The 17,518-nt window shown below is 49.8% G+C and overlaps 1 protein-coding gene and 1 non-coding gene across 2 annotated transcripts in view; both read left to right on the top strand.

Moving 5' to 3' along the window:
• The window catches only part of TOGARAM2 (TOG array regulator of axonemal microtubules 2), a 32,529-nt gene that overhangs the window by 1,944 nt on the left and 13,067 nt on the right, over nt 1–17,518 (top strand). Inside the window, exons 2-10 of the mRNA XM_038751153.1 lie at nt 686–873; nt 3,826–4,001; nt 6,450–6,496; nt 7,304–7,470; nt 9,980–10,100; nt 10,665–10,838; nt 12,779–12,923; nt 13,901–14,006; nt 15,565–15,800. Of these exons, the coding sequence (XP_038607081.1) occupies nt 686–873; nt 3,826–4,001; nt 6,450–6,496; nt 7,304–7,470; nt 9,980–10,100; nt 10,665–10,838; nt 12,779–12,923; nt 13,901–14,006; nt 15,565–15,800 (1,360 nt within the window). The remainder of the gene's footprint in view (nt 1–685; nt 874–3,825; nt 4,002–6,449; nt 6,497–7,303; nt 7,471–9,979; nt 10,101–10,664; nt 10,839–12,778; nt 12,924–13,900; nt 14,007–15,564; nt 15,801–17,518) is intronic.
• Nucleotides 156–293, top strand: LOC119932779. The gene has a single exon (XR_005452512.1). It is a non-coding gene; the product is annotated as a small nucleolar RNA SNORA7 (small nucleolar RNA).

Here is a 17,518-nt window from a genome sequence, read left to right on the forward strand (position 1 = left end):
CAACAGCAACAGTAATAGTGGTTTTTAAGTTCTACATGTCAAGGACGGTATTAAGCACTGGGGTAGCTACAAGATAGGTTGGACACAATGAGCTTACAGTCTAGGGGGGCAGACATTAATGTAAATAAATCACTTATAATAAATAATTGATAGATATCCTCTCAGGATCACACCTGGAGAGTTTCCAGTACTCTACCAGTCTCGTCTGTGAGAGGGAGAGTGAAGCAGAGGCCTGTCCATTCCATTCCTAGCTTGGGCAGTGGCTAGCAAGTGGAAGGCAATCTGCTACAAGTCAAAATTCACCCATGCTGGGCAGCGGCGACATGGGAGAGAGTCAAGGGCGGACACTCTAGTCTACTGCTTGGAAAAGGCAATGGTAAACCACTTCCGTATTTTTACCGAGAAAACTCTATGGATACACCACCAGAACGATTGCAGATGGAGGTGGGGCGTTTTGGGACAGATGTATCCGTGGAGCAATGATTCAACAGTGTAAGACAAGACAAACTGAAGCACCATGTAGCCTTAGGGACTCACGCCTCGTGGATGGTGGCGCTGAGACTAGAGGCCCGTCTCCCACAACTTCCACCAGGCTGGGGGAAAAAGCTGTTTAAATGAGATGCTGGCTCTCCTTGAGCTCTGACTCGTTCTCTTCCTTCTTCCTTGGGCGTGCCTGATCCCGAAGGAGGAGCTAGGGGAGATAACCCGAAGGCTGCCCTTCCCCTCGCAGCCTCCCTGAGGCTCCTGCCAGCGCCCATGCCTCCCATTCTGAGCATCCCCACCACCCCGGAGGCCCAGGGGTCACTGCAGAATGGCTCAGACCCTCAGGCATCCAACGGGGACCACTTGAAGCCAACCCCGGCAACCCAAAAGGTAAGTTGGGAACAGGCAGCCAAACTTCTTCGCACACTCCCTTTACAATCTACACCTCCCAAACATGTTTTGCTCATTACTTAACCTTGTGGCTATGATTTCTACTAACAATCCCTGTGACCATTTTTGGCTAGCAGTCTCTCTCACTTCTGTCTTCTTTCTTCTCTATCCTCTCCTGTCTCTCTTTCTCTTTCTCTCTGTCTTTGTCTCTTTTCCTCTCTTTCTGCCTCTCCCTCAAACTCTTTTCCTCTCTCTCCGTCTCTTTGCCTCTCCATCTCTTTGCCTCTCTCTCTCTTTGCCTCTCTCTCTCTTTGCTTCACTCTCCATCTCCTTGCCTTTCTCTCTATCTCTTTGCTTCTCTCTCCTCTCTTCCAGGAACTCTCTGAAAGGAAGGTCACATCAACCAAGGTGAACCTAAAGGGTAACATTCCCCATCTCCAAGTGCCATGGGGGTGAGGAAAGTGTTGGAAAGGATTGTCAGTCATGTTTATTGAGTTCTAAGCGCTTGGAAAAGTACAGTATGAAAGAGTTGGTAGACATGTTTCTTGCCCACAAGGAGCTTACAGTTGGTAGACATGTTTCTTGCCCACAAGGAGCTTACAGTTTAAAAGGAGGGACAGCCATTCAAATAATTTATAGACATATACATAACTGTCTGTGGGCTTGAGGGTGGAATGAATAAAGGGTAGAAATCCAAGTGCAAGGGTGATCCAGAGGGGAGAGGGAGTAGGGAATACGAGGTCTTAGAAAAGGCCTCTTGGAGGAGATGTGATTTTATTAAAGCTTTGAAGGTGGGGAGACTGATGGTCTGTCATATATATGTCCAGAGGCAGGACATGAATAAGGGGTTGAAGGTGAGATAGATGAGATTGAGGTTGCGATTAGGTTGGTGTTAGAGGAGAAAAGTGAAAGTGATAGGTTATAGCAGGAAATCAGCAAGGTAAAATAGGCGTTGGCAAGATTGAGTGCTTTAAAGCTAAAACATTTCTCAGCTGTTTAAAGGGTTTGGAACTTTCAGTTGAATTCCCTATTAGACTGGCATCCAACGTAGTGTTTAAGGTAGTTCATTTAAGGGTCCTTTCATGAAAAAGAAATGTTCCTGAAAAAAAATGACCCATTTGCCTTGATTTATTCCCATCTGTAGCCTTGAACTCAGCCTTGAACTCCTCATTTTCAGCTTTGATCATTGAGTGGAACTGCTAAGAATTGCCTCCGATTGAGATAGGAAATGGTTTTTGTTCCGCCAGTTGCCTTGCTGAGCTTTCTGAAGTTCAGGAAGCATTTATGTGAACAGAATTTCTCATGATAAAACCAACCACAGCTTCCTGGTTTGACTTGATAGAGAGGGGCCGGGTGCTTCTGTGGCTAAAAGAGCACTGTTGGCAAAGTCTAGAAGCACCCTCTGAGTAAGATGTAGAGAAGGGCAGTGTGTCAAAGCAGAAGAGCAGTCTTCTACCTCTCAGAAGGGCTGGTTGCAATGGCCAGGAACTCTGGGCTTCTCCTTCGTATTCTCAGACAAGAAACCAGCTGGGGACAGCCCTCAAGTCACCAAATCCTTAGCCCCCCTCTTATAGACTGTAGTCTCCAGGCTGTAAGCTCCTCCTCTAGACTGTGTTCTCCTTAAGGGCAGGAAGCATGTCTACCAACTATGTTATAGTGTACTCTTCCAAGCGCTTAGAACAGCGTTCTGCACACAGTAAGCACTCAAGAAATGCCATTGATGGATTAATAATAATGGCTTGGAGGCCTTCTGAGTTGGGAGGGGGGCTGGCCCTGGCCCTCTTGCTGACTCGCCCAAGGAGATAGTGTCCTCATGTCAGTCAGTCATATTTATGGAGTGCTTACTGTGTGCAGAGCACTGTACTAAGCGCTTGGGAGAGTACAATAGAACAGATGCTTTCCATGCCCATAGTGAGCTTACCATTTAGAGGGGGAGACAGACATTAACATAAATTTAAGAAATGTATCTAAGTGCTGGGGGGCTGGGGGTGTTGGGTGGGTGTGTGAATAAAGAGAGGAACTCAGGGCAATGCAGAAGGGAACTGAAGAAAAGGAAAAGAGGGCTTAGTCCGGGAAGGCCTCTTGGAAGAGATGTGCCTTCAATGAGGCTTTGAAGTGGGGGAGAGTCATTGTCAAATATGAGGAGGGAGGGCATTCCGAGCCAGAGGCAGGATGTGGCGAGAGGTTGGTGGTGAGACGGTTGAGGTCGAGGTACAGTGAGAAGGCTAGCATGAGAGGGGCGAAGCGCTTAGTACAGTGCTCTGCACACAGTAAGCGCTCAATAAATATGATTGAATGAATGAATGGGCTGGGTTGTAGTAGGAGCATAGAGAGGTGAGTGCTTTGAGTGCTTTAAAGCCAATGGTGAGGAGTTTCTGTTTGATAAGTGATTGGACTAATATGGTAGCAGTTTGGATGGAGCAGAAAGGGTGAATTTTAGTGACTCATGGGAGACATGGAGTGTCCTTCTGCTCTGGTGTTTTCTAAAGGGGTCTTGGCCCCGCTGCCACAGTCTGTCCCCATTCAGCTGCTACGGGTCCAGGGATGGGGAGTCGGAGACCTGGGCTCCCTTTCAGAATTCCCCAAGCGGAGGAGTGGTAGGCTCACTGAGGCTTTGCAATTCCATATTTAAAGGGCTCCAGTTACACGTCAAGAGGCAGCGTGGTCTAGTGGTGAGAGCCCGGAGCTGGGATTCAGGAGATCCACGATCTAATCCTGGCTCTGCCATATGCCTGCTGGGTGACCTTGGACAAGTCATTTGACTTTTTTGGGGCTCGGTTTCCTCATCTGTTAAATGGAGTTAAAATTCTTGCTCTCCCTCCCTTTTTGACTGCGTTGTCTCTTGTGGGCTGGGCATGACCTCTGATCGTGTATCTGTATGCGCTTTAGCACAGTGCTTGGTACATAGTAAGCGTTTAATAAATTCCTTCATTAACCGAGCACTGATTGCAGGCACAGAGCTCTCTTCAGTTCCTGCACTGCAGTGAGGAGAAGATGAGAAAGTCCCTAGGGGTTGCTCCAATCCCTCCCATCCCCAAGGCCGGGAGGTCTCCCAGGAATGACGCGAACGCCGTTCCAGTTGCCCTTCCCAGTCTCCTGCTGCCAGATCAGGGGAGCCCACCAGTAAGGTAAACCATTGCTTCAGGTGGGAACTGACTCTCGTCTCCTTAACCTTTAACATCCTCTGAGGGGATGGTGTCCGCAGCCGGGTCTTCTTCCTTGGTGGGAGTATGATGGGATGATGTATGTGTTTGTACATATTTGTTACTCTATTTTACTTGTACATATCTATTCTATTTATTGTATTTTGTTAATATGTTTGGTTTTGTTCTCTGTCTCCCCCTTCTAGACTGTGAGCCCGCTGTTGGGTAGGGACCGTCTCTATATGTTGCCAACTTGGACTTCCCAAGCGCTTAGTCCAGTGCTCTGCACACAGTAAGCGCTCAATAAATACGACTGACTGACTGGCTGACTGATGGGAATCAATTGCCTGATCTCACAAGACGGTGAGGTGGTTAGTTTTCAGTGCGTGAGCCATGGCACTTCTGCTTGGTGGCCTCAGGATTTTTACCATTCCCTGTAATCTCTGCCCTTCTTCAGCACTCTTCTGACATGAATCCACCTCCCCTCCACCCACCAAACTTCCTGGCTTTTTTATTCGCCCAGAGGGACGACGAGTTTTCTGTTTGGAGAGTGGAAGTGCTGGGCAGTCGGCAGGTGCCAGATGTGCATTCATGGCAGAGTTGGTTCAGAGGCATCGCCACAAATCCAGACTTTTCTCTGTGTGACTGGCTTGTGTGCGAGGTCACGGCCACTGACTAGATGATGCTAGGATGAGGCGGGGGTGGAAAGTATGATGTCTTTTCATTCATTCATTCATTCAATCGTATTTATTGAGCAGTTAGTGTGTGCAGAGCACTGTACAAAGCACTTGGGAAGTATGTCGGCAACATATAGAGATGGTCCCTACCCAACAACGGGCTCACAACTTTTACATCCACCTAGCTGAGAACACCCCAGAGAACCTGTGAGCTGCTGTTGAGCTGCTTCTCCTCTTCCTCTTCCCCCGGAAGCCAGTCGTAGAGGGAAAGCCGTATGAAGAGGGCAGGGCTGAGTGTAATGGGCCACCAAGCAGAGCGATGGCTTAGAAATCTAATTTCAAAGCAGTCCAGAGTCATGTTTGTACATATTTGTACATTATTTGTACATATTTATTCTATTTATTTTATTTTGTTAATATGTTTTGTTATATTCTCTGTCTCCCCCTTAGAAGGGACTGTGAGCCCACTGTTGGGTAGGGACCATCTCTATACGTTGCCAACTTGTACTTCTCAAGCACTTAGTAAAGTGCTCTGCACACAGCTCTCAATAAATATGATTGAATGAATGAATGAATATTTGTACATTTGTACATTATTTGTACATATTTGTTCTATTTATTGTATTTTGTTAATATGTTTTGTTTTGTTCTCTGTCTCCCCCTTCTAGACTGTGAGCCCGCTGTTGGGTAGGGACCATCTCTATATGTTGCCAACTTGTACTTCCCAAGCACTTAGTACAGTGCTCTGCACACAGTAAGCACTCAATAAATACAATTGAATGAATGAATGAATGTTCCAACCTACGTTTTGAAGAACATGCAGGCAGCCAGACCCGATCTGGGGAATAGCCACCAACTGATTCAAAAATAGACAACCAAACATACAACATCAATTAAGGCAGCATCTGCTTCAGGAGGGATCCAGCAGGGCCTAGTGGAAAAAGCACAGGCCTGGGATTCAGGAGATCTGAGTTCTAATCTTGCCTCTGCCCCTTGCCCGCTGTGTGGCCTTGGGCAAGTCACTTAGCTTCTCTGTACCTGTTTCCTCATTTGTAAAATGGAGATTCGATAGCTGTTCTCTCTCGCCCTAAAACTATGGGCCCCATATGGGCTAGGTACTATTATCTGATCTGATTAAATCTACCTCAGCACTTGTGCGTAGTGTACAGCAAGCGCTGATTAAAAAAATACTTCTATTATTGAGTCTGTCTGATAGTGTCCCCAGGCCAGGCTGCAGCCTCGGTGCTGTCTGAAGCACAATGGGCATGAGATAATAATAATAATGATGGTATTTGGTAAGCGCTTACTATGTTCAAAGCACTGTCTAAGCGCTGGGGAGGTTACAAGGTGATCAGGTTGTCCCAGCGGGGGCTCACAGTTTTAATCCCCATTTTACAGATGAGGTAATCTGGCGCAGGAAACTTCATACTCCTCTGAAGATTGATTTCAGCAGTTTCCTCTCCAGGGCAGGCTTCCTGACAAATGTCCAAACACAGTCACTAATAAATAGTGAAGCCCTGAAACATGATTAACCTATCGGCATCAACGCAGCTGGTTTTGCTGGCCTATCCATAATATCATTTATGAGAAGCCGCCCGGCCTATATGGATAGAGCACAGGCCTGGTTGGTGTGTCTGCTAAATTACATCCCTGTGTTCAGTTGCATTATCTACCCACTCTCCCCCTACCCTGCTTAGTCTACCCGCTCCATCACTAATGCTGCTTTCATCCTTTTCTCCCTCCTTGTTCCTTTAAGATCAGGGCTGCAAAGAAGTCCCAGTGAGAAAGCCCTAAAGTCTCTGGGTAAGTACCGACAGAGTCCATGGGTTTTTCTGGCCCCTGAGCCGGGCTGCCATTTTGTGACCTCACCCACTCCTCTCATCATCATCAATCGTATTTATTGAGCGCTTACTATGTGCAGAGCACTGTACTAAGCACTTGGGAAGTACAAATTGGCAACATATAGAGACAGTCCCTACCCAACAGTGGGCTCTCATCTCATCTTTAGTCAGGGGTTGGAAATATGGTTTCTTCAAACTCTCCCAAACAAGAAATAGTATATACTGAGTGCTTACTGTGTGCAAAGCACTGTACAAAGCACTTGAGGGTGTATGGAGTTAATAGACAGGATCCCTGTCCTCAAGGAGTTTCCAATCTCCCTGTTTCTGGATCCAAAGCTTGTGGACACCAGCCTGGGAGTCACAGGACCTGGGTTCTATTTCTACTCCGCCACAATTCATTCAGTCGTATTTATTGAGCACTTACTGTGTGCAGAGAACTGTACTAAGCACTTGGTGACCTTGAGCAAGTCACTTAACTTCTTTTTGCCTCAGTTACCTCATCTGCCAAATGGGGATTAAGACTGTGAACCCCATGCGGGACAGGGACTGAGTCCGACCTGATCAATTTGTATTTATCCCAGTGCTTGGCACATAGGAAGTGCTTAGCAAATACTATAAATAAAAAATGAGGAGAGAAACAATAGTTGAGAGCCCCGCGGGGCATGTTAGCCCTAGAACAGAGGTGCAAGACGAAGTCCTCGGGTTGGTTATGGCTGGAGGTGGTTGAGTTGGCTGTCCTAAATCACCAACCATGTGATTGACTCCTCAGGACCTCGGACCCTGGATCCTCCGGTGAGAAAGGAGCTAACTCGTGGGGCAAATCCTGCTGGATCAGAGACCCCATCTTCGTGGCAAACCCGCTCCTTCAGCCAAGCTAAGGTTGCCAAGTGGCCACTAACCCAGACAGAAGAGGACCAGAAAGAGAGTCATGGCAAGGTATCAGCTAAGGCAGCAGGAAAGGTCAAGGGGCACTGTGAAGTGAATGAGCATCAGCATTGTGGCAAAGAGAGGGGGAAAAAACAGTAACTGATCTAGGGCTGCGGTCGGAGGAAGATGGTCCCCAGAAGCTGCAAGAGAAACACCCTCCCAAACTGCTTGACAACGGGCAGAACCAATCGATCAATTTAATCACTAGCATTTACTGAGCACTTTCTGCGTGCAGAACATTGTACTAAACGCTTGAGAAAGTACAACAGAGGAAGCAGACATGATCCTTGCTCTCAAGGAGCGATCAATCGTGTGGGAAAGACAGACACTAAAAGAAATTACAGGTAGGGAGAGTTGCTGAGTGTTAGGATATGGACATAAGAGCTACTGTAGGGTGGGTATCTAAAGTGCGTAGTGAGTGAGAACTCAAGTGGATGGGTGATTCAGAGGGAGGGAAATGGTGGGGAGATAGATTAGTCAGGAGATGGGGCTTTTTGTTTTCCACAGGCCTGTGGTAGAATCTTTTTAGGATGTTCTATTTGAGGATCCACTACAGTTGTAGCTTTTGGGGTGTGTTTGGATGGGGGTGGGATGGAGAAGACAACAGGGTGGCAGGGAGGAGCCCAGAGGGTCAAAGGAGAAGGGGGTGGCAGATTAAGGCTGAAGGGTGTCTGATCCTCAGAGCTCAATAATGGAGGCCCCAACATCCCACCGGGCAGCAGGTGAGCCAGTTTGATTCCAATCAGGCCGGGAGCTGGCTGGCTTTGAGGGGTGGAGCCACCCATCATGTATCATCATCATCAATCGTATTTATTGAGCGCTTACTATGTGCAGAGCACTGTACTAAGCACTTGGGAAGTACAAATTGGCAACATATAGAGACAGTCCCTACCCAACAGTGGGCTCACAGTCTAAAATCATGTAGTCCATGATTGTGCCTCCTCACCCTGGAGGTGCCTCTGACATGCTGTGTGACCGTGAGTGGCTGTTTGTTCCTTTCGGAGTCCCTGTCTCTCTGGTCCCACTGAACTGTGTCTCTTTCATAGAGGCCCAGGATTCAGACCCCTCCTCTGAGGCTGCTAAGCAGAAAACCTGTTCTGTCCCATTCTATAGTTACGGATTTATTAAGTGCTTATGTACAAAGCACTGGGATAGATACAAGATAACCAGATGACACAGTCCTTGTCCCACATGGAGCTAATGGTCTAATGGGTAGAGAGAACGAGTCTTTTGGTCCCCAGTTTACATATGAGGAAACTGAGGCACAGAGCGCTAAAGTGACTTGTCCAAGATCATGCAGCTGGAGAGGGGTCCCAGATTGATTAGACCCTCTAGACTGTAAGCTCATCATGGGTGGGGAATGTGTCTACCAAATCTGTTGTGTTGTACTCTCCCAAGTGCGTAGTACAGTGCTTGGCACACAGTAAGTGCTCAGTAAATAGCATAAATTGATGGTGATGATGAGAAGCCAGGTCTGATGCTCAGCCCTATGCTCTTTCCACTAGGTCACAACTTGACATTCCCTCCTGCCCCATTCCTCCTCTCCCACTTCCTTCGTCTCCCCTCCTCACAACTACTCCTCCATTAGAAGGCAAGCTCCTCAAGGGCTGGGGCTGTGTTTCGTTTCTCTTATTATTATACTCTCCATCTGTAGAGCACTGTACTCTAGTGCTCCCTGCCCCCTAATTCTAGTGAACAAATGAATTCTATGGCTACCACTCTGGAGGTCTCATGGCTTAAAATCCAGCGGGTTCTCAGGACAGGTTCAATTCTGGGAAGATCTCATGCCTTTTTTATGGTGACGTAGAGACGTAAACCAGAAAGGAACTGGTCTCCACCATCATCATCATCAGGGATTTTTATTGAGCACTGATTGTGTGCAGGGTACCATATTAAGCGCTTAGGAGAGTACAATGCGTCAGAGTTGGTAGACAGATTCCATGCCCACAGTGAGCTTGCAGTCAAGAGGGGAAGGTAGACATTAGGTAAGAGGGAGGTAGAAGGTAGGAGCTAAACTTTAAGCTCCTTGAGGGCAGGGATCCTGACTACCAAGTGTATTGTACTTCAAGTGCTTAATCCAATAAGCGCTCAGGAAATGCAGTCAATCAATCAATCGTATTTATTCAGCGCTTACTGTGTGCAGACCACTGTACTAAGCGCTTGGGAAGTACAAGTTGGCAACATATAGAGACAGTCCCTACCCAACAGTGGGCTCACAGTCTAAAAGGGGGAGCCAGAGAACAAAACCAAACATACTAACAAAATAAAATAAATAGAATAGATATGTACAAGTAAAATAAATAGAGTAATAAATATGTACAAACATATATACAGGTGCTGTGGGGAAGGGAAGGAGTCGCAATAATATTAAGCACTTTCTGGGTACAGAGCACTGTACTAAATGCTAGGATTGCTCGATTAAATAAAAATCTTATTAAAGCCACTAGAGACCCATCTTGTCCCTTATGCTTCGACTTCCTCTGGAGGGTCCCCACTAGTGTTTGCCGACCCATATCAGGTCCCCATCACCATCTCCAAGTCGGCTCAGGAGAAGATGCGCCTGAAGCAGAAGAAAGAGCTGGACCTGCTGGTGCGCGGATGGGAAGGGGAGCCGGAGCGGGGGAGAGTCAATCAGGGAGGTAAGAGATGGGTGAGAGTGACAGCTGGGAAGAGGGCCATGGGAGAGCCAGGGAGAAGGGGGCAGTTGGATCTGGGGGATTACGGTGGGGTGAGGGAGGCCCTGTCTCCCCCTTCTAGACTGTGAGCCCACTGTTGGGTCGGAACTGTCTCTATATGGTGCCAGCTTGTACTTCCCAAGTGCTTAGTACAGTGCTCTGCACACAGTAAGCGCTCAATAAATACGATTGATTGATTGATTGAAAGGTCATGGAGGGACCTAGGGAAGTCCTGGGCAGGGGAGAGGTCAGAGTGTCTTCCCAGTGCAAGGCCCTGGTCAATGATAACGTGAGTCATCTCCTCCCACCCTCCAAGCAAGGGTTCCCTCCCTCACCCTCTTCACCATCAGCATCCCCAGTGGGAGTGCATGGTCCTGTTTGTGGTGGAGAGAGGCACTGGGGGCCGGGCAGCTCTTTTCGGATGGTCAAGGCATCCTCCCGTGGTCCCTGGGCCCATCTGCTGGGCCCCTGGACTGAACCCAGTGTGCGTTCTTCTTTCTCCTCCTGCTGCTGCTGCTGCTGCTGCAGAACTCGCTCCTCTCCGGGGCAGCGGAGTCCTGCCCCGACCCGCCAGGCCGCGGAGCCCAGGTCAAACCAGCCCCAGCGTCGTCCTGAGCAAGCAGGCCAGTAGGGCCGCCCGGGCCTCCCTGCCCAGCCTGCCAGTCAGCAGCCGAAACTCTAGTCGGGGTCGCCACACCTCAGGTAGGGCTCGGAGGGCGGGGGTCGGGGGAGTGATGGGGGAGCTACTGCTGAGCCAGTTAATAGAGGCAATGTTCCCACAGGTTTAAGCGCTTACTGTGTGCCAGGGACTATTCTAGGTGGTGGGGCAGATGCAGGTTAATCAGGTTGGACAGGGTCCATGTCCCATATGGGACTCACAGTCTTAATCCCCGTTTTACAGATGAGATGACTGAGGCACAGAGAAGTTGTGACTCGCCCAAGGTCACACAGCACTCTCAGGACCGTGCTCTACCCACTAGGACACGCTGCTTCACAGTGTTATTTGTTAAGCTCTTACTATGAGCCGGACACTATACTAAGCGCTGGGGTAAGTACAGTTTCGGCGCTTAGAACAGTGCTTTGCACATAGGAAGTGCTTAATAAATGCTATTATTATTATTATAGTAAGCGCAGATCAGACACAGTCCTGTCCCACAAGAGGCTCACAGTCCAAGTAAGAGGGCGAGCAGGTATTGAACCCTCATCAAACAGTTGAGATAGACTGAGGAACAGAGAAGATAAGCGACTTGGCTAAGGTAATGCAGCAGACAAGTGGCAGGGCTGGGATTAGAACCCAGGTCCTCTGACTCCTGGGCCCGTGCTCTGTCCACTAGACCATGCTGGTTGTCTTGTATCCCGCCCAGGGCTCTGCCCTCAATAAGTGCTTAGTGAACCACAAACGGTTGATGCCACATGCACTGAGTCCCAGTTTGAGGTGGGCGTGGATTGGGTATGAGGCCCAGGGTCAGGAATGGACCCTGTGTAAGGGATGACTAGGGAAGAGAGCAGAGGACAAGGACCTAAAAGAAGGCGGGGAATGAGGGTGGGGTGAAACCAGTCAGGAGATGGGAGCAGGCAGGAAGGGGCTGGTTTAGGAAGGGGAAAGGGATGACCCAGGGGAAGCAGCAAGAGTAGCAATATTAAATGTGGAAAATGGAAAATGGCTGCTGTGGTCCTGCGTAGTTGGGCGCTATGTTGCAGGGGAGAGGTCGAGTGGCGTTTGAGGGAAGCATTTGGCAAGAAAGCTGCCAGTGAACCTCTCTCTTGTGTGATGGTTTTCCTTCTCCTTTGGGAAGCCAAACAGCAGGAGTTTGAAGAGAGTGGTAAGGGAAGGAGGGTGGAGGCAGGTGCATTTGCCGAGCGAGAGGGGATGGGGTAGATGGGCTGAGCAGGAATAAGTTGGGGTGCTGGAGAGCGTAGAGGAGAGTGGCCTAGTGGATAGAGCACGGGCCTGAGTCAGAAGGACCTCAGTTCTAATCCTGGCTCTGCTACTTGTCTGCTGTGTGACCTTGGTCAAGTCACTTCACTTCTGAGTCTGTTCCCTCTACTGCTAAATGGGAATTAATGCTCAGGGGAAGCAGCATGGCTCAGTGGAAAGAGCCTGGGCTTTGGAGTCAGAGGTCATGGGTTCAAATCCTGGCTCCGCCAATGGTCAGCTGTGTGACTTTGGGCAAGTTACTTCACTTCTCTGTGCCTCAGTTGCCTCATCCGTAAAATGGGGATTAAGACTGTGAGCCCCCGTGGGACAACCTGATCACCCTGTAGCCTCCCCAGTGCTTAGAACGGTGCTTTGCACATAGTAAGCGCTTAATAAATGCCATTATTATTATTATTAAGACTGAACTCTATGTGGGACATGGACTGTGTTCAACCTGATTAACTTGTATCTACCCCAGTGCTTAGTACAGGGCCTGGCACATAGTAAGCGCTTAACAAATGCTACTTAAAAAAAAATGCCCAGGCTATCTGCAGCATTCTGTTTCCCTACATATTAAATGTGGAAAATGGCTGCTACGGTCCTGCGTAGTTGGGCGCTATGTTGCAGGGGAGAGTTGAGTGGCATTTTGAGGGAAACATTTGGCAAGAAAGAGCTGCCAATGAGCGTCTCTCTTGTGTGACGGTTTTCCTTCTCCTTTGGGTAGCCAAGTCCCTGCCAGCAGCCCTCGTGCCCAGTCCTCCAGAGGAAGCGGCGGCGCCTGAGGAGGGCCTGGCTCAGGATCTCCGGCCTCTCTCGCACCCTGAGCTGGGGCTGATGGAGGCCCTTCAGTGGCTCAGTAACAGTGACTGGTGAGAGAACAGCTTTTGGGTGCCCACCCCTCCCTCCGCCCACCTCACCCCCGAGGTCCTGTGGCTCCCTCAGTGTGGTCTGCGCAGGCCCCACCTGATGGGCATTTCCGAATCTTGGACTCGCTTACAAGTCTGACCACTTCCAGTTGGGCAAAGGAGCAGGAGGGGACAAGAGGCTCCTTCAGGTTGGCGGGGTGACCTCCTTGTTGAATTTAAGCTCTGCGTCATCAGATAATAATAATAATGTTGGTATTTGTTAAGCGCTTACTATGTGCCAAGCACTGTTCTAAGTGCTGGGTAGATACAAGGTAATCAGGTGGTCCCACGTGGGACTCACAGTCTTCATCCCCATTTTACAGATGAGGGAACTGAGGCCCGGAGAAGCGAAGTGACTTGCCCAAAGTCGCCCAGCTGACAAGTGGCAGAGCCGGGATTTGAACCCACGACCTCTGACTCCAAAGCCCGGGCTCTTTCCACTGAGCCACGCTGCTTCCCATTCAAGTGGATGAGTGCTGACGTTTCCTTTTGACAGGGTGAAAATGGGGAAGGGGAAGGGAGAGAGCTAAAGAATCAGACTGCATTTGGGATCTTTTCAGCCCTGCTTGGAAGTTTTTGGGTCTTATCAGAATCCTGGGATGAAGGAGAAGGAAAGTCAGAGGAGTGATTTCTGGGAACCCCAGGTTGCCGGCACTTCAGCTCACTCCTGAGTATACGTGTTCTGTGTGGAAGACCCCTAGACCAGGCCAGGGGTTGGTACTTTGAGGGGATGCAGTCCCCACGCTAGAAATGATTTTAAAAGCCCCCTCACTCCTTGACCCCTCTCCTCTCCCTGTGGGTTGAGGTAGTATTTGGCCCCAGGTTGTCAGCCCCTGTCAAGGAGGGATTGGGTCAGCCCTGGGTTGGGGGGCCTGTGTGGCTCTGTTCAGTGACTCTTCCCTCTGCCCATCTTCCCTGCCTCCCTCGGAGCTCTTCCTCAGGCAGCTGAAGGAGAAGGGGCTGGTAAGCGTGCGGCGCCTGGCGGCTTGTCATCCCGATGTGCTCGAAGGGCGACTCCACGACGTTTGCCTGGCCGTGACGCAGGAGGTGAGGACCTGGTCTCTGACGCACGTCCGGAACAGGCGGCCGGCCCGCCCGCGGGCACTGCTGTCGTGGCTGGCAGGCCCTAGGGCCTCGGGCAACGGAAAACGGTCCACTGGCAGCTGCTTTGTTTGGGCACTTACAGCTCTATCTGGTCAAGTCCGAGCCCCTGATGGGCATTAACTTGCAGCACAAATGGGGCGGTAGTAGCTGCCCTCTTCCACAGCTGGAGGTACTGATGGGTGGCTTTTGATTCTTTAATTAGGAGTACCGAGCAAGAGACGTGGATGAGCTTCATTTGGGGAATTCTTTTATTTCTGGAGCACAGCATGCCGGTGTGAAGGGGTTGTCCGCAGAGGAGAGCAAGGAAGGCGTTGGTCGTGTGACCTGAGTCCTGCTGTAGCTTCTTCCCCGATCTGCTTTGTGCTTCTGAGAAAACCCCGCCCTTGTTGGTTCCTTTTCTTTTTTTTTAATGGTATTTGTTCAGTGCTTCCTAAGTGCCAGGCACCGTACTACACGTTGGGGTAGATACAAGCTAAACATGTTGAACACAGTCCCTGTCCAATATAGGGCTCACAGTCTTAATCCCCATTCTACAGATGTGATAACTGAGGCACGGGAAGTGAAGTGACTTGGCCAAGATCACGCAGCAGACAAGTGGATTAGAACCCAGGTCCTTCTGTCTCTTCTTCCCATTTCATGCCAGGGGGACATCCAGGGATCTGGCTGGAGGTTCAGCCTGGGGAACTCTGCTGTCCTGGAGGAAGCACTGGCCTCCAGTGGCCCCTGAGGCCTTCCCTCCCCTCCTTTCACCAGTTTCTTCCTGGAAGGTTTTATTTCCTCCCAGAAGATGTGGGCTCTGACCCCATTTTAATGAAAGGATTTTTTATAATGGTATTATAAATACCTTTCATAAATACCTCCCCCTTTTAGACTGTGAGCCCACTGTTGGGTAGGGACTGTCTCTATATGTTGCCAACTTGTACTTCCCAAGCGCTTAGTACAGTGCTCTGCACACAGTAAGCGCTCAATAAATACGATTGATTGATTGATTGATTGATTTAAGCACTCCAGCTTACACACTTTGCTCCTCCCAACTTGTAACTATACCTCGCCTCACCATCAACTTTTCCATCTCCGAACCAATGCATTTGTCTTTGCCCCTGCGTGGAATCAGGGGGTAGGGGGTGTGGGGGAATCACTGGGTAGGGACTGTCTCTATAAATAAAGCGCTCAATAAATACGATTGATGATGATCTATCAGTGGTATGTATCGAGCGCTTACTATGTGCTAACTAAGCACTTGGGGAGAGTACCATTCAACAGAATCAGCAGACACGTTCCCTGCCCGTAACGAACTTTCAGTCTAGAGGGGAGTGCTGGTTTGGGTCACATGAATGAACCAGGCGATGGCCAAGGCTGGCGATTATGACTCCAATCGGGCGAACGCTTGTCCCTGTGCTACAAGTGTGGGCTTCCATGAGTTGCCGTCCTGGGTGGCTTCTGGAGGCCAGAGCCCGTGTTCTCCTCCACTGCACCGTCACGCTTGCTCTGTCTCCCCCAGGTCTCCAACCTCCGGTCCAAAGTATCACGCTTGGCCATCAGCACCCTGGGCCACCTGTTCCAGACCATGAGAAAGCATATGGACCAGGAGGCAGAGGAAATCGCCCGCTGTCTGCTCCAGAAGGCGGGGGACACCAGCGAGTTCATACAGCGAGTGGCAGATTGGTCTCTGAGAGCCATGGTGGAGGACGTGACCCCAGCCCGCTCCCTGTCAGCCCTCACGGCAGGGGGTGCCTAGTATGGAGGGGGCTGTCCTCTGTGGGGTGGGGGTTGTCAGGGAAGGGGTGGCTGGAAGTCAGAAATAAAGGGGGATGATGGGGAGGGAGCGGGAGGAAGTAGGGGTAGGACTGAGGTGGACCCCGAGGAAAGTTCAAAGGAGGAGGCAGCAGTGGGACAGAGTGGGACGAGAAGAGGGTTTGGAGAATGGTGGGTCTGGTGGGAAGGGAGGCTCTGGAGGATGAGGTAGCTGAGGCTCAGAGAAGTTAAGTGACTTGCCCAAGTTCACACAGCAGACATGTAGCGGAGCTGGGATTCGGACCCATGGCCTCCGACTCCAAAGCCCATGCTCTTCCCACTGAGCCACGCCGATTAGAACTCAGCCTGAAGAGGAAGGGAGGAGGGAGGAAGTCGGTCGAATCATTTGGGATCAATGCTAGCCAGAGTGGGACGCCAAGAGGGGTTATCCCAGTGGCCACCTCAGATATGGAGTCAGGGTGGGTGACATGGCACTCCCCACCCAGTTAGGACCACTCCCCAAGCAGCCTGAGTTCTGATCAGCGTGGCTCAGTGGAAAGAGCATGGGCTTTGGAGTCGGAGGTCACGGGTTCGAATCCCAGCTCCGCCACATGTCTGCTGTGTGACCTTGGACAAGTCACTTCTCTGAGCCTCAGCTACCTCATCTGTAAAATGGGAATTAAGACAGTTTGACACGTGGGACAAACTGATTACCTTGTATCCCCTCCAGCGCTTAGAACAGTGCTTTGCACATAGTAAGCGCTTAACAAATGCCATTATTATTATTATTATTATTGTTATTATTATTAATCCCGGCTCTGCCACCTGCCTGCCGGGTGACCTCAGACAGGTCACATAACTTCTTCGTGCCTCAATTCCCTCACCCATGTAGTGAGCCCGATAAGAGAGAAGGACTGTGTCTGACCTGATTATTTTGTATCTTCCCCAGTGCTTTATACAGTGCTTGACACATGGTAAGCACTTATACACTATTGTTGCTATTATTATTATCGTTATTGAGAACACCTAGAGATTGAAGAGATTTTTCAGATTTTTTTCCCCTCCCTGGAGTCCTTCTCCACCTTTCCCAAATGACCACGTTTCTGTTGAACTGTGGATCAAAAGACAGTGAACTGAAGCAAGTTTTTAGATGTCAGCTCACTTGTCTTCTTATTCTCCTGGGGCTTTTTCCACCCCTTGCTGACCCTCCCCTCAAGTAGAGTTTCTTTGGTTCTCTCGTTGTTTGTCCTTGTCAGTGTTGCCTTTGGGAAGATGTTAGGAGCAGTAGGTCAAAACCAGAGCACCTGTGCCTTCCGCCCTGCCCCACCCTGTTTCATCCCATCACTGGCCATGCAATATGAGGGGCTGGTGTGGTCAGAGGCTTGTCTAGGAAGAAAACGTGTGCCCATTAGTGCCTGACACGGTGGAGAGAGGTGGATATTTATCAAAATCGGTGGTATTTATTGAGCGCTTCTGTGTGTAGAACCCTGTACTGAGTGTTTGGGAGAGTACAGTCCCCTCAGTTTTCTGGGGCGACTCTGAGATGGGCCTGAGGAAGAGAAGGCAGCCTTCCTCAAAGCCAGGCAGGGACATGGGCTGGTTATGGGCCATCATGTTCCTCAGGCCTGGGACGGGGAGACCTGGAGCAGGAGCGGAAAAGAGTTAATTGGTGGGATGAGCTGCGGGAGGAGTTTGACCAAACTTGCCATCATGTATTGAGT

Source organism: Tachyglossus aculeatus, chromosome 9 (genome assembly GCF_015852505.1).
Source record: "Tachyglossus aculeatus isolate mTacAcu1 chromosome 9, mTacAcu1.pri, whole genome shotgun sequence".
Classification (NCBI taxonomy): Eukaryota; Metazoa; Chordata; class Mammalia; order Monotremata; family Tachyglossidae; genus Tachyglossus; species Tachyglossus aculeatus.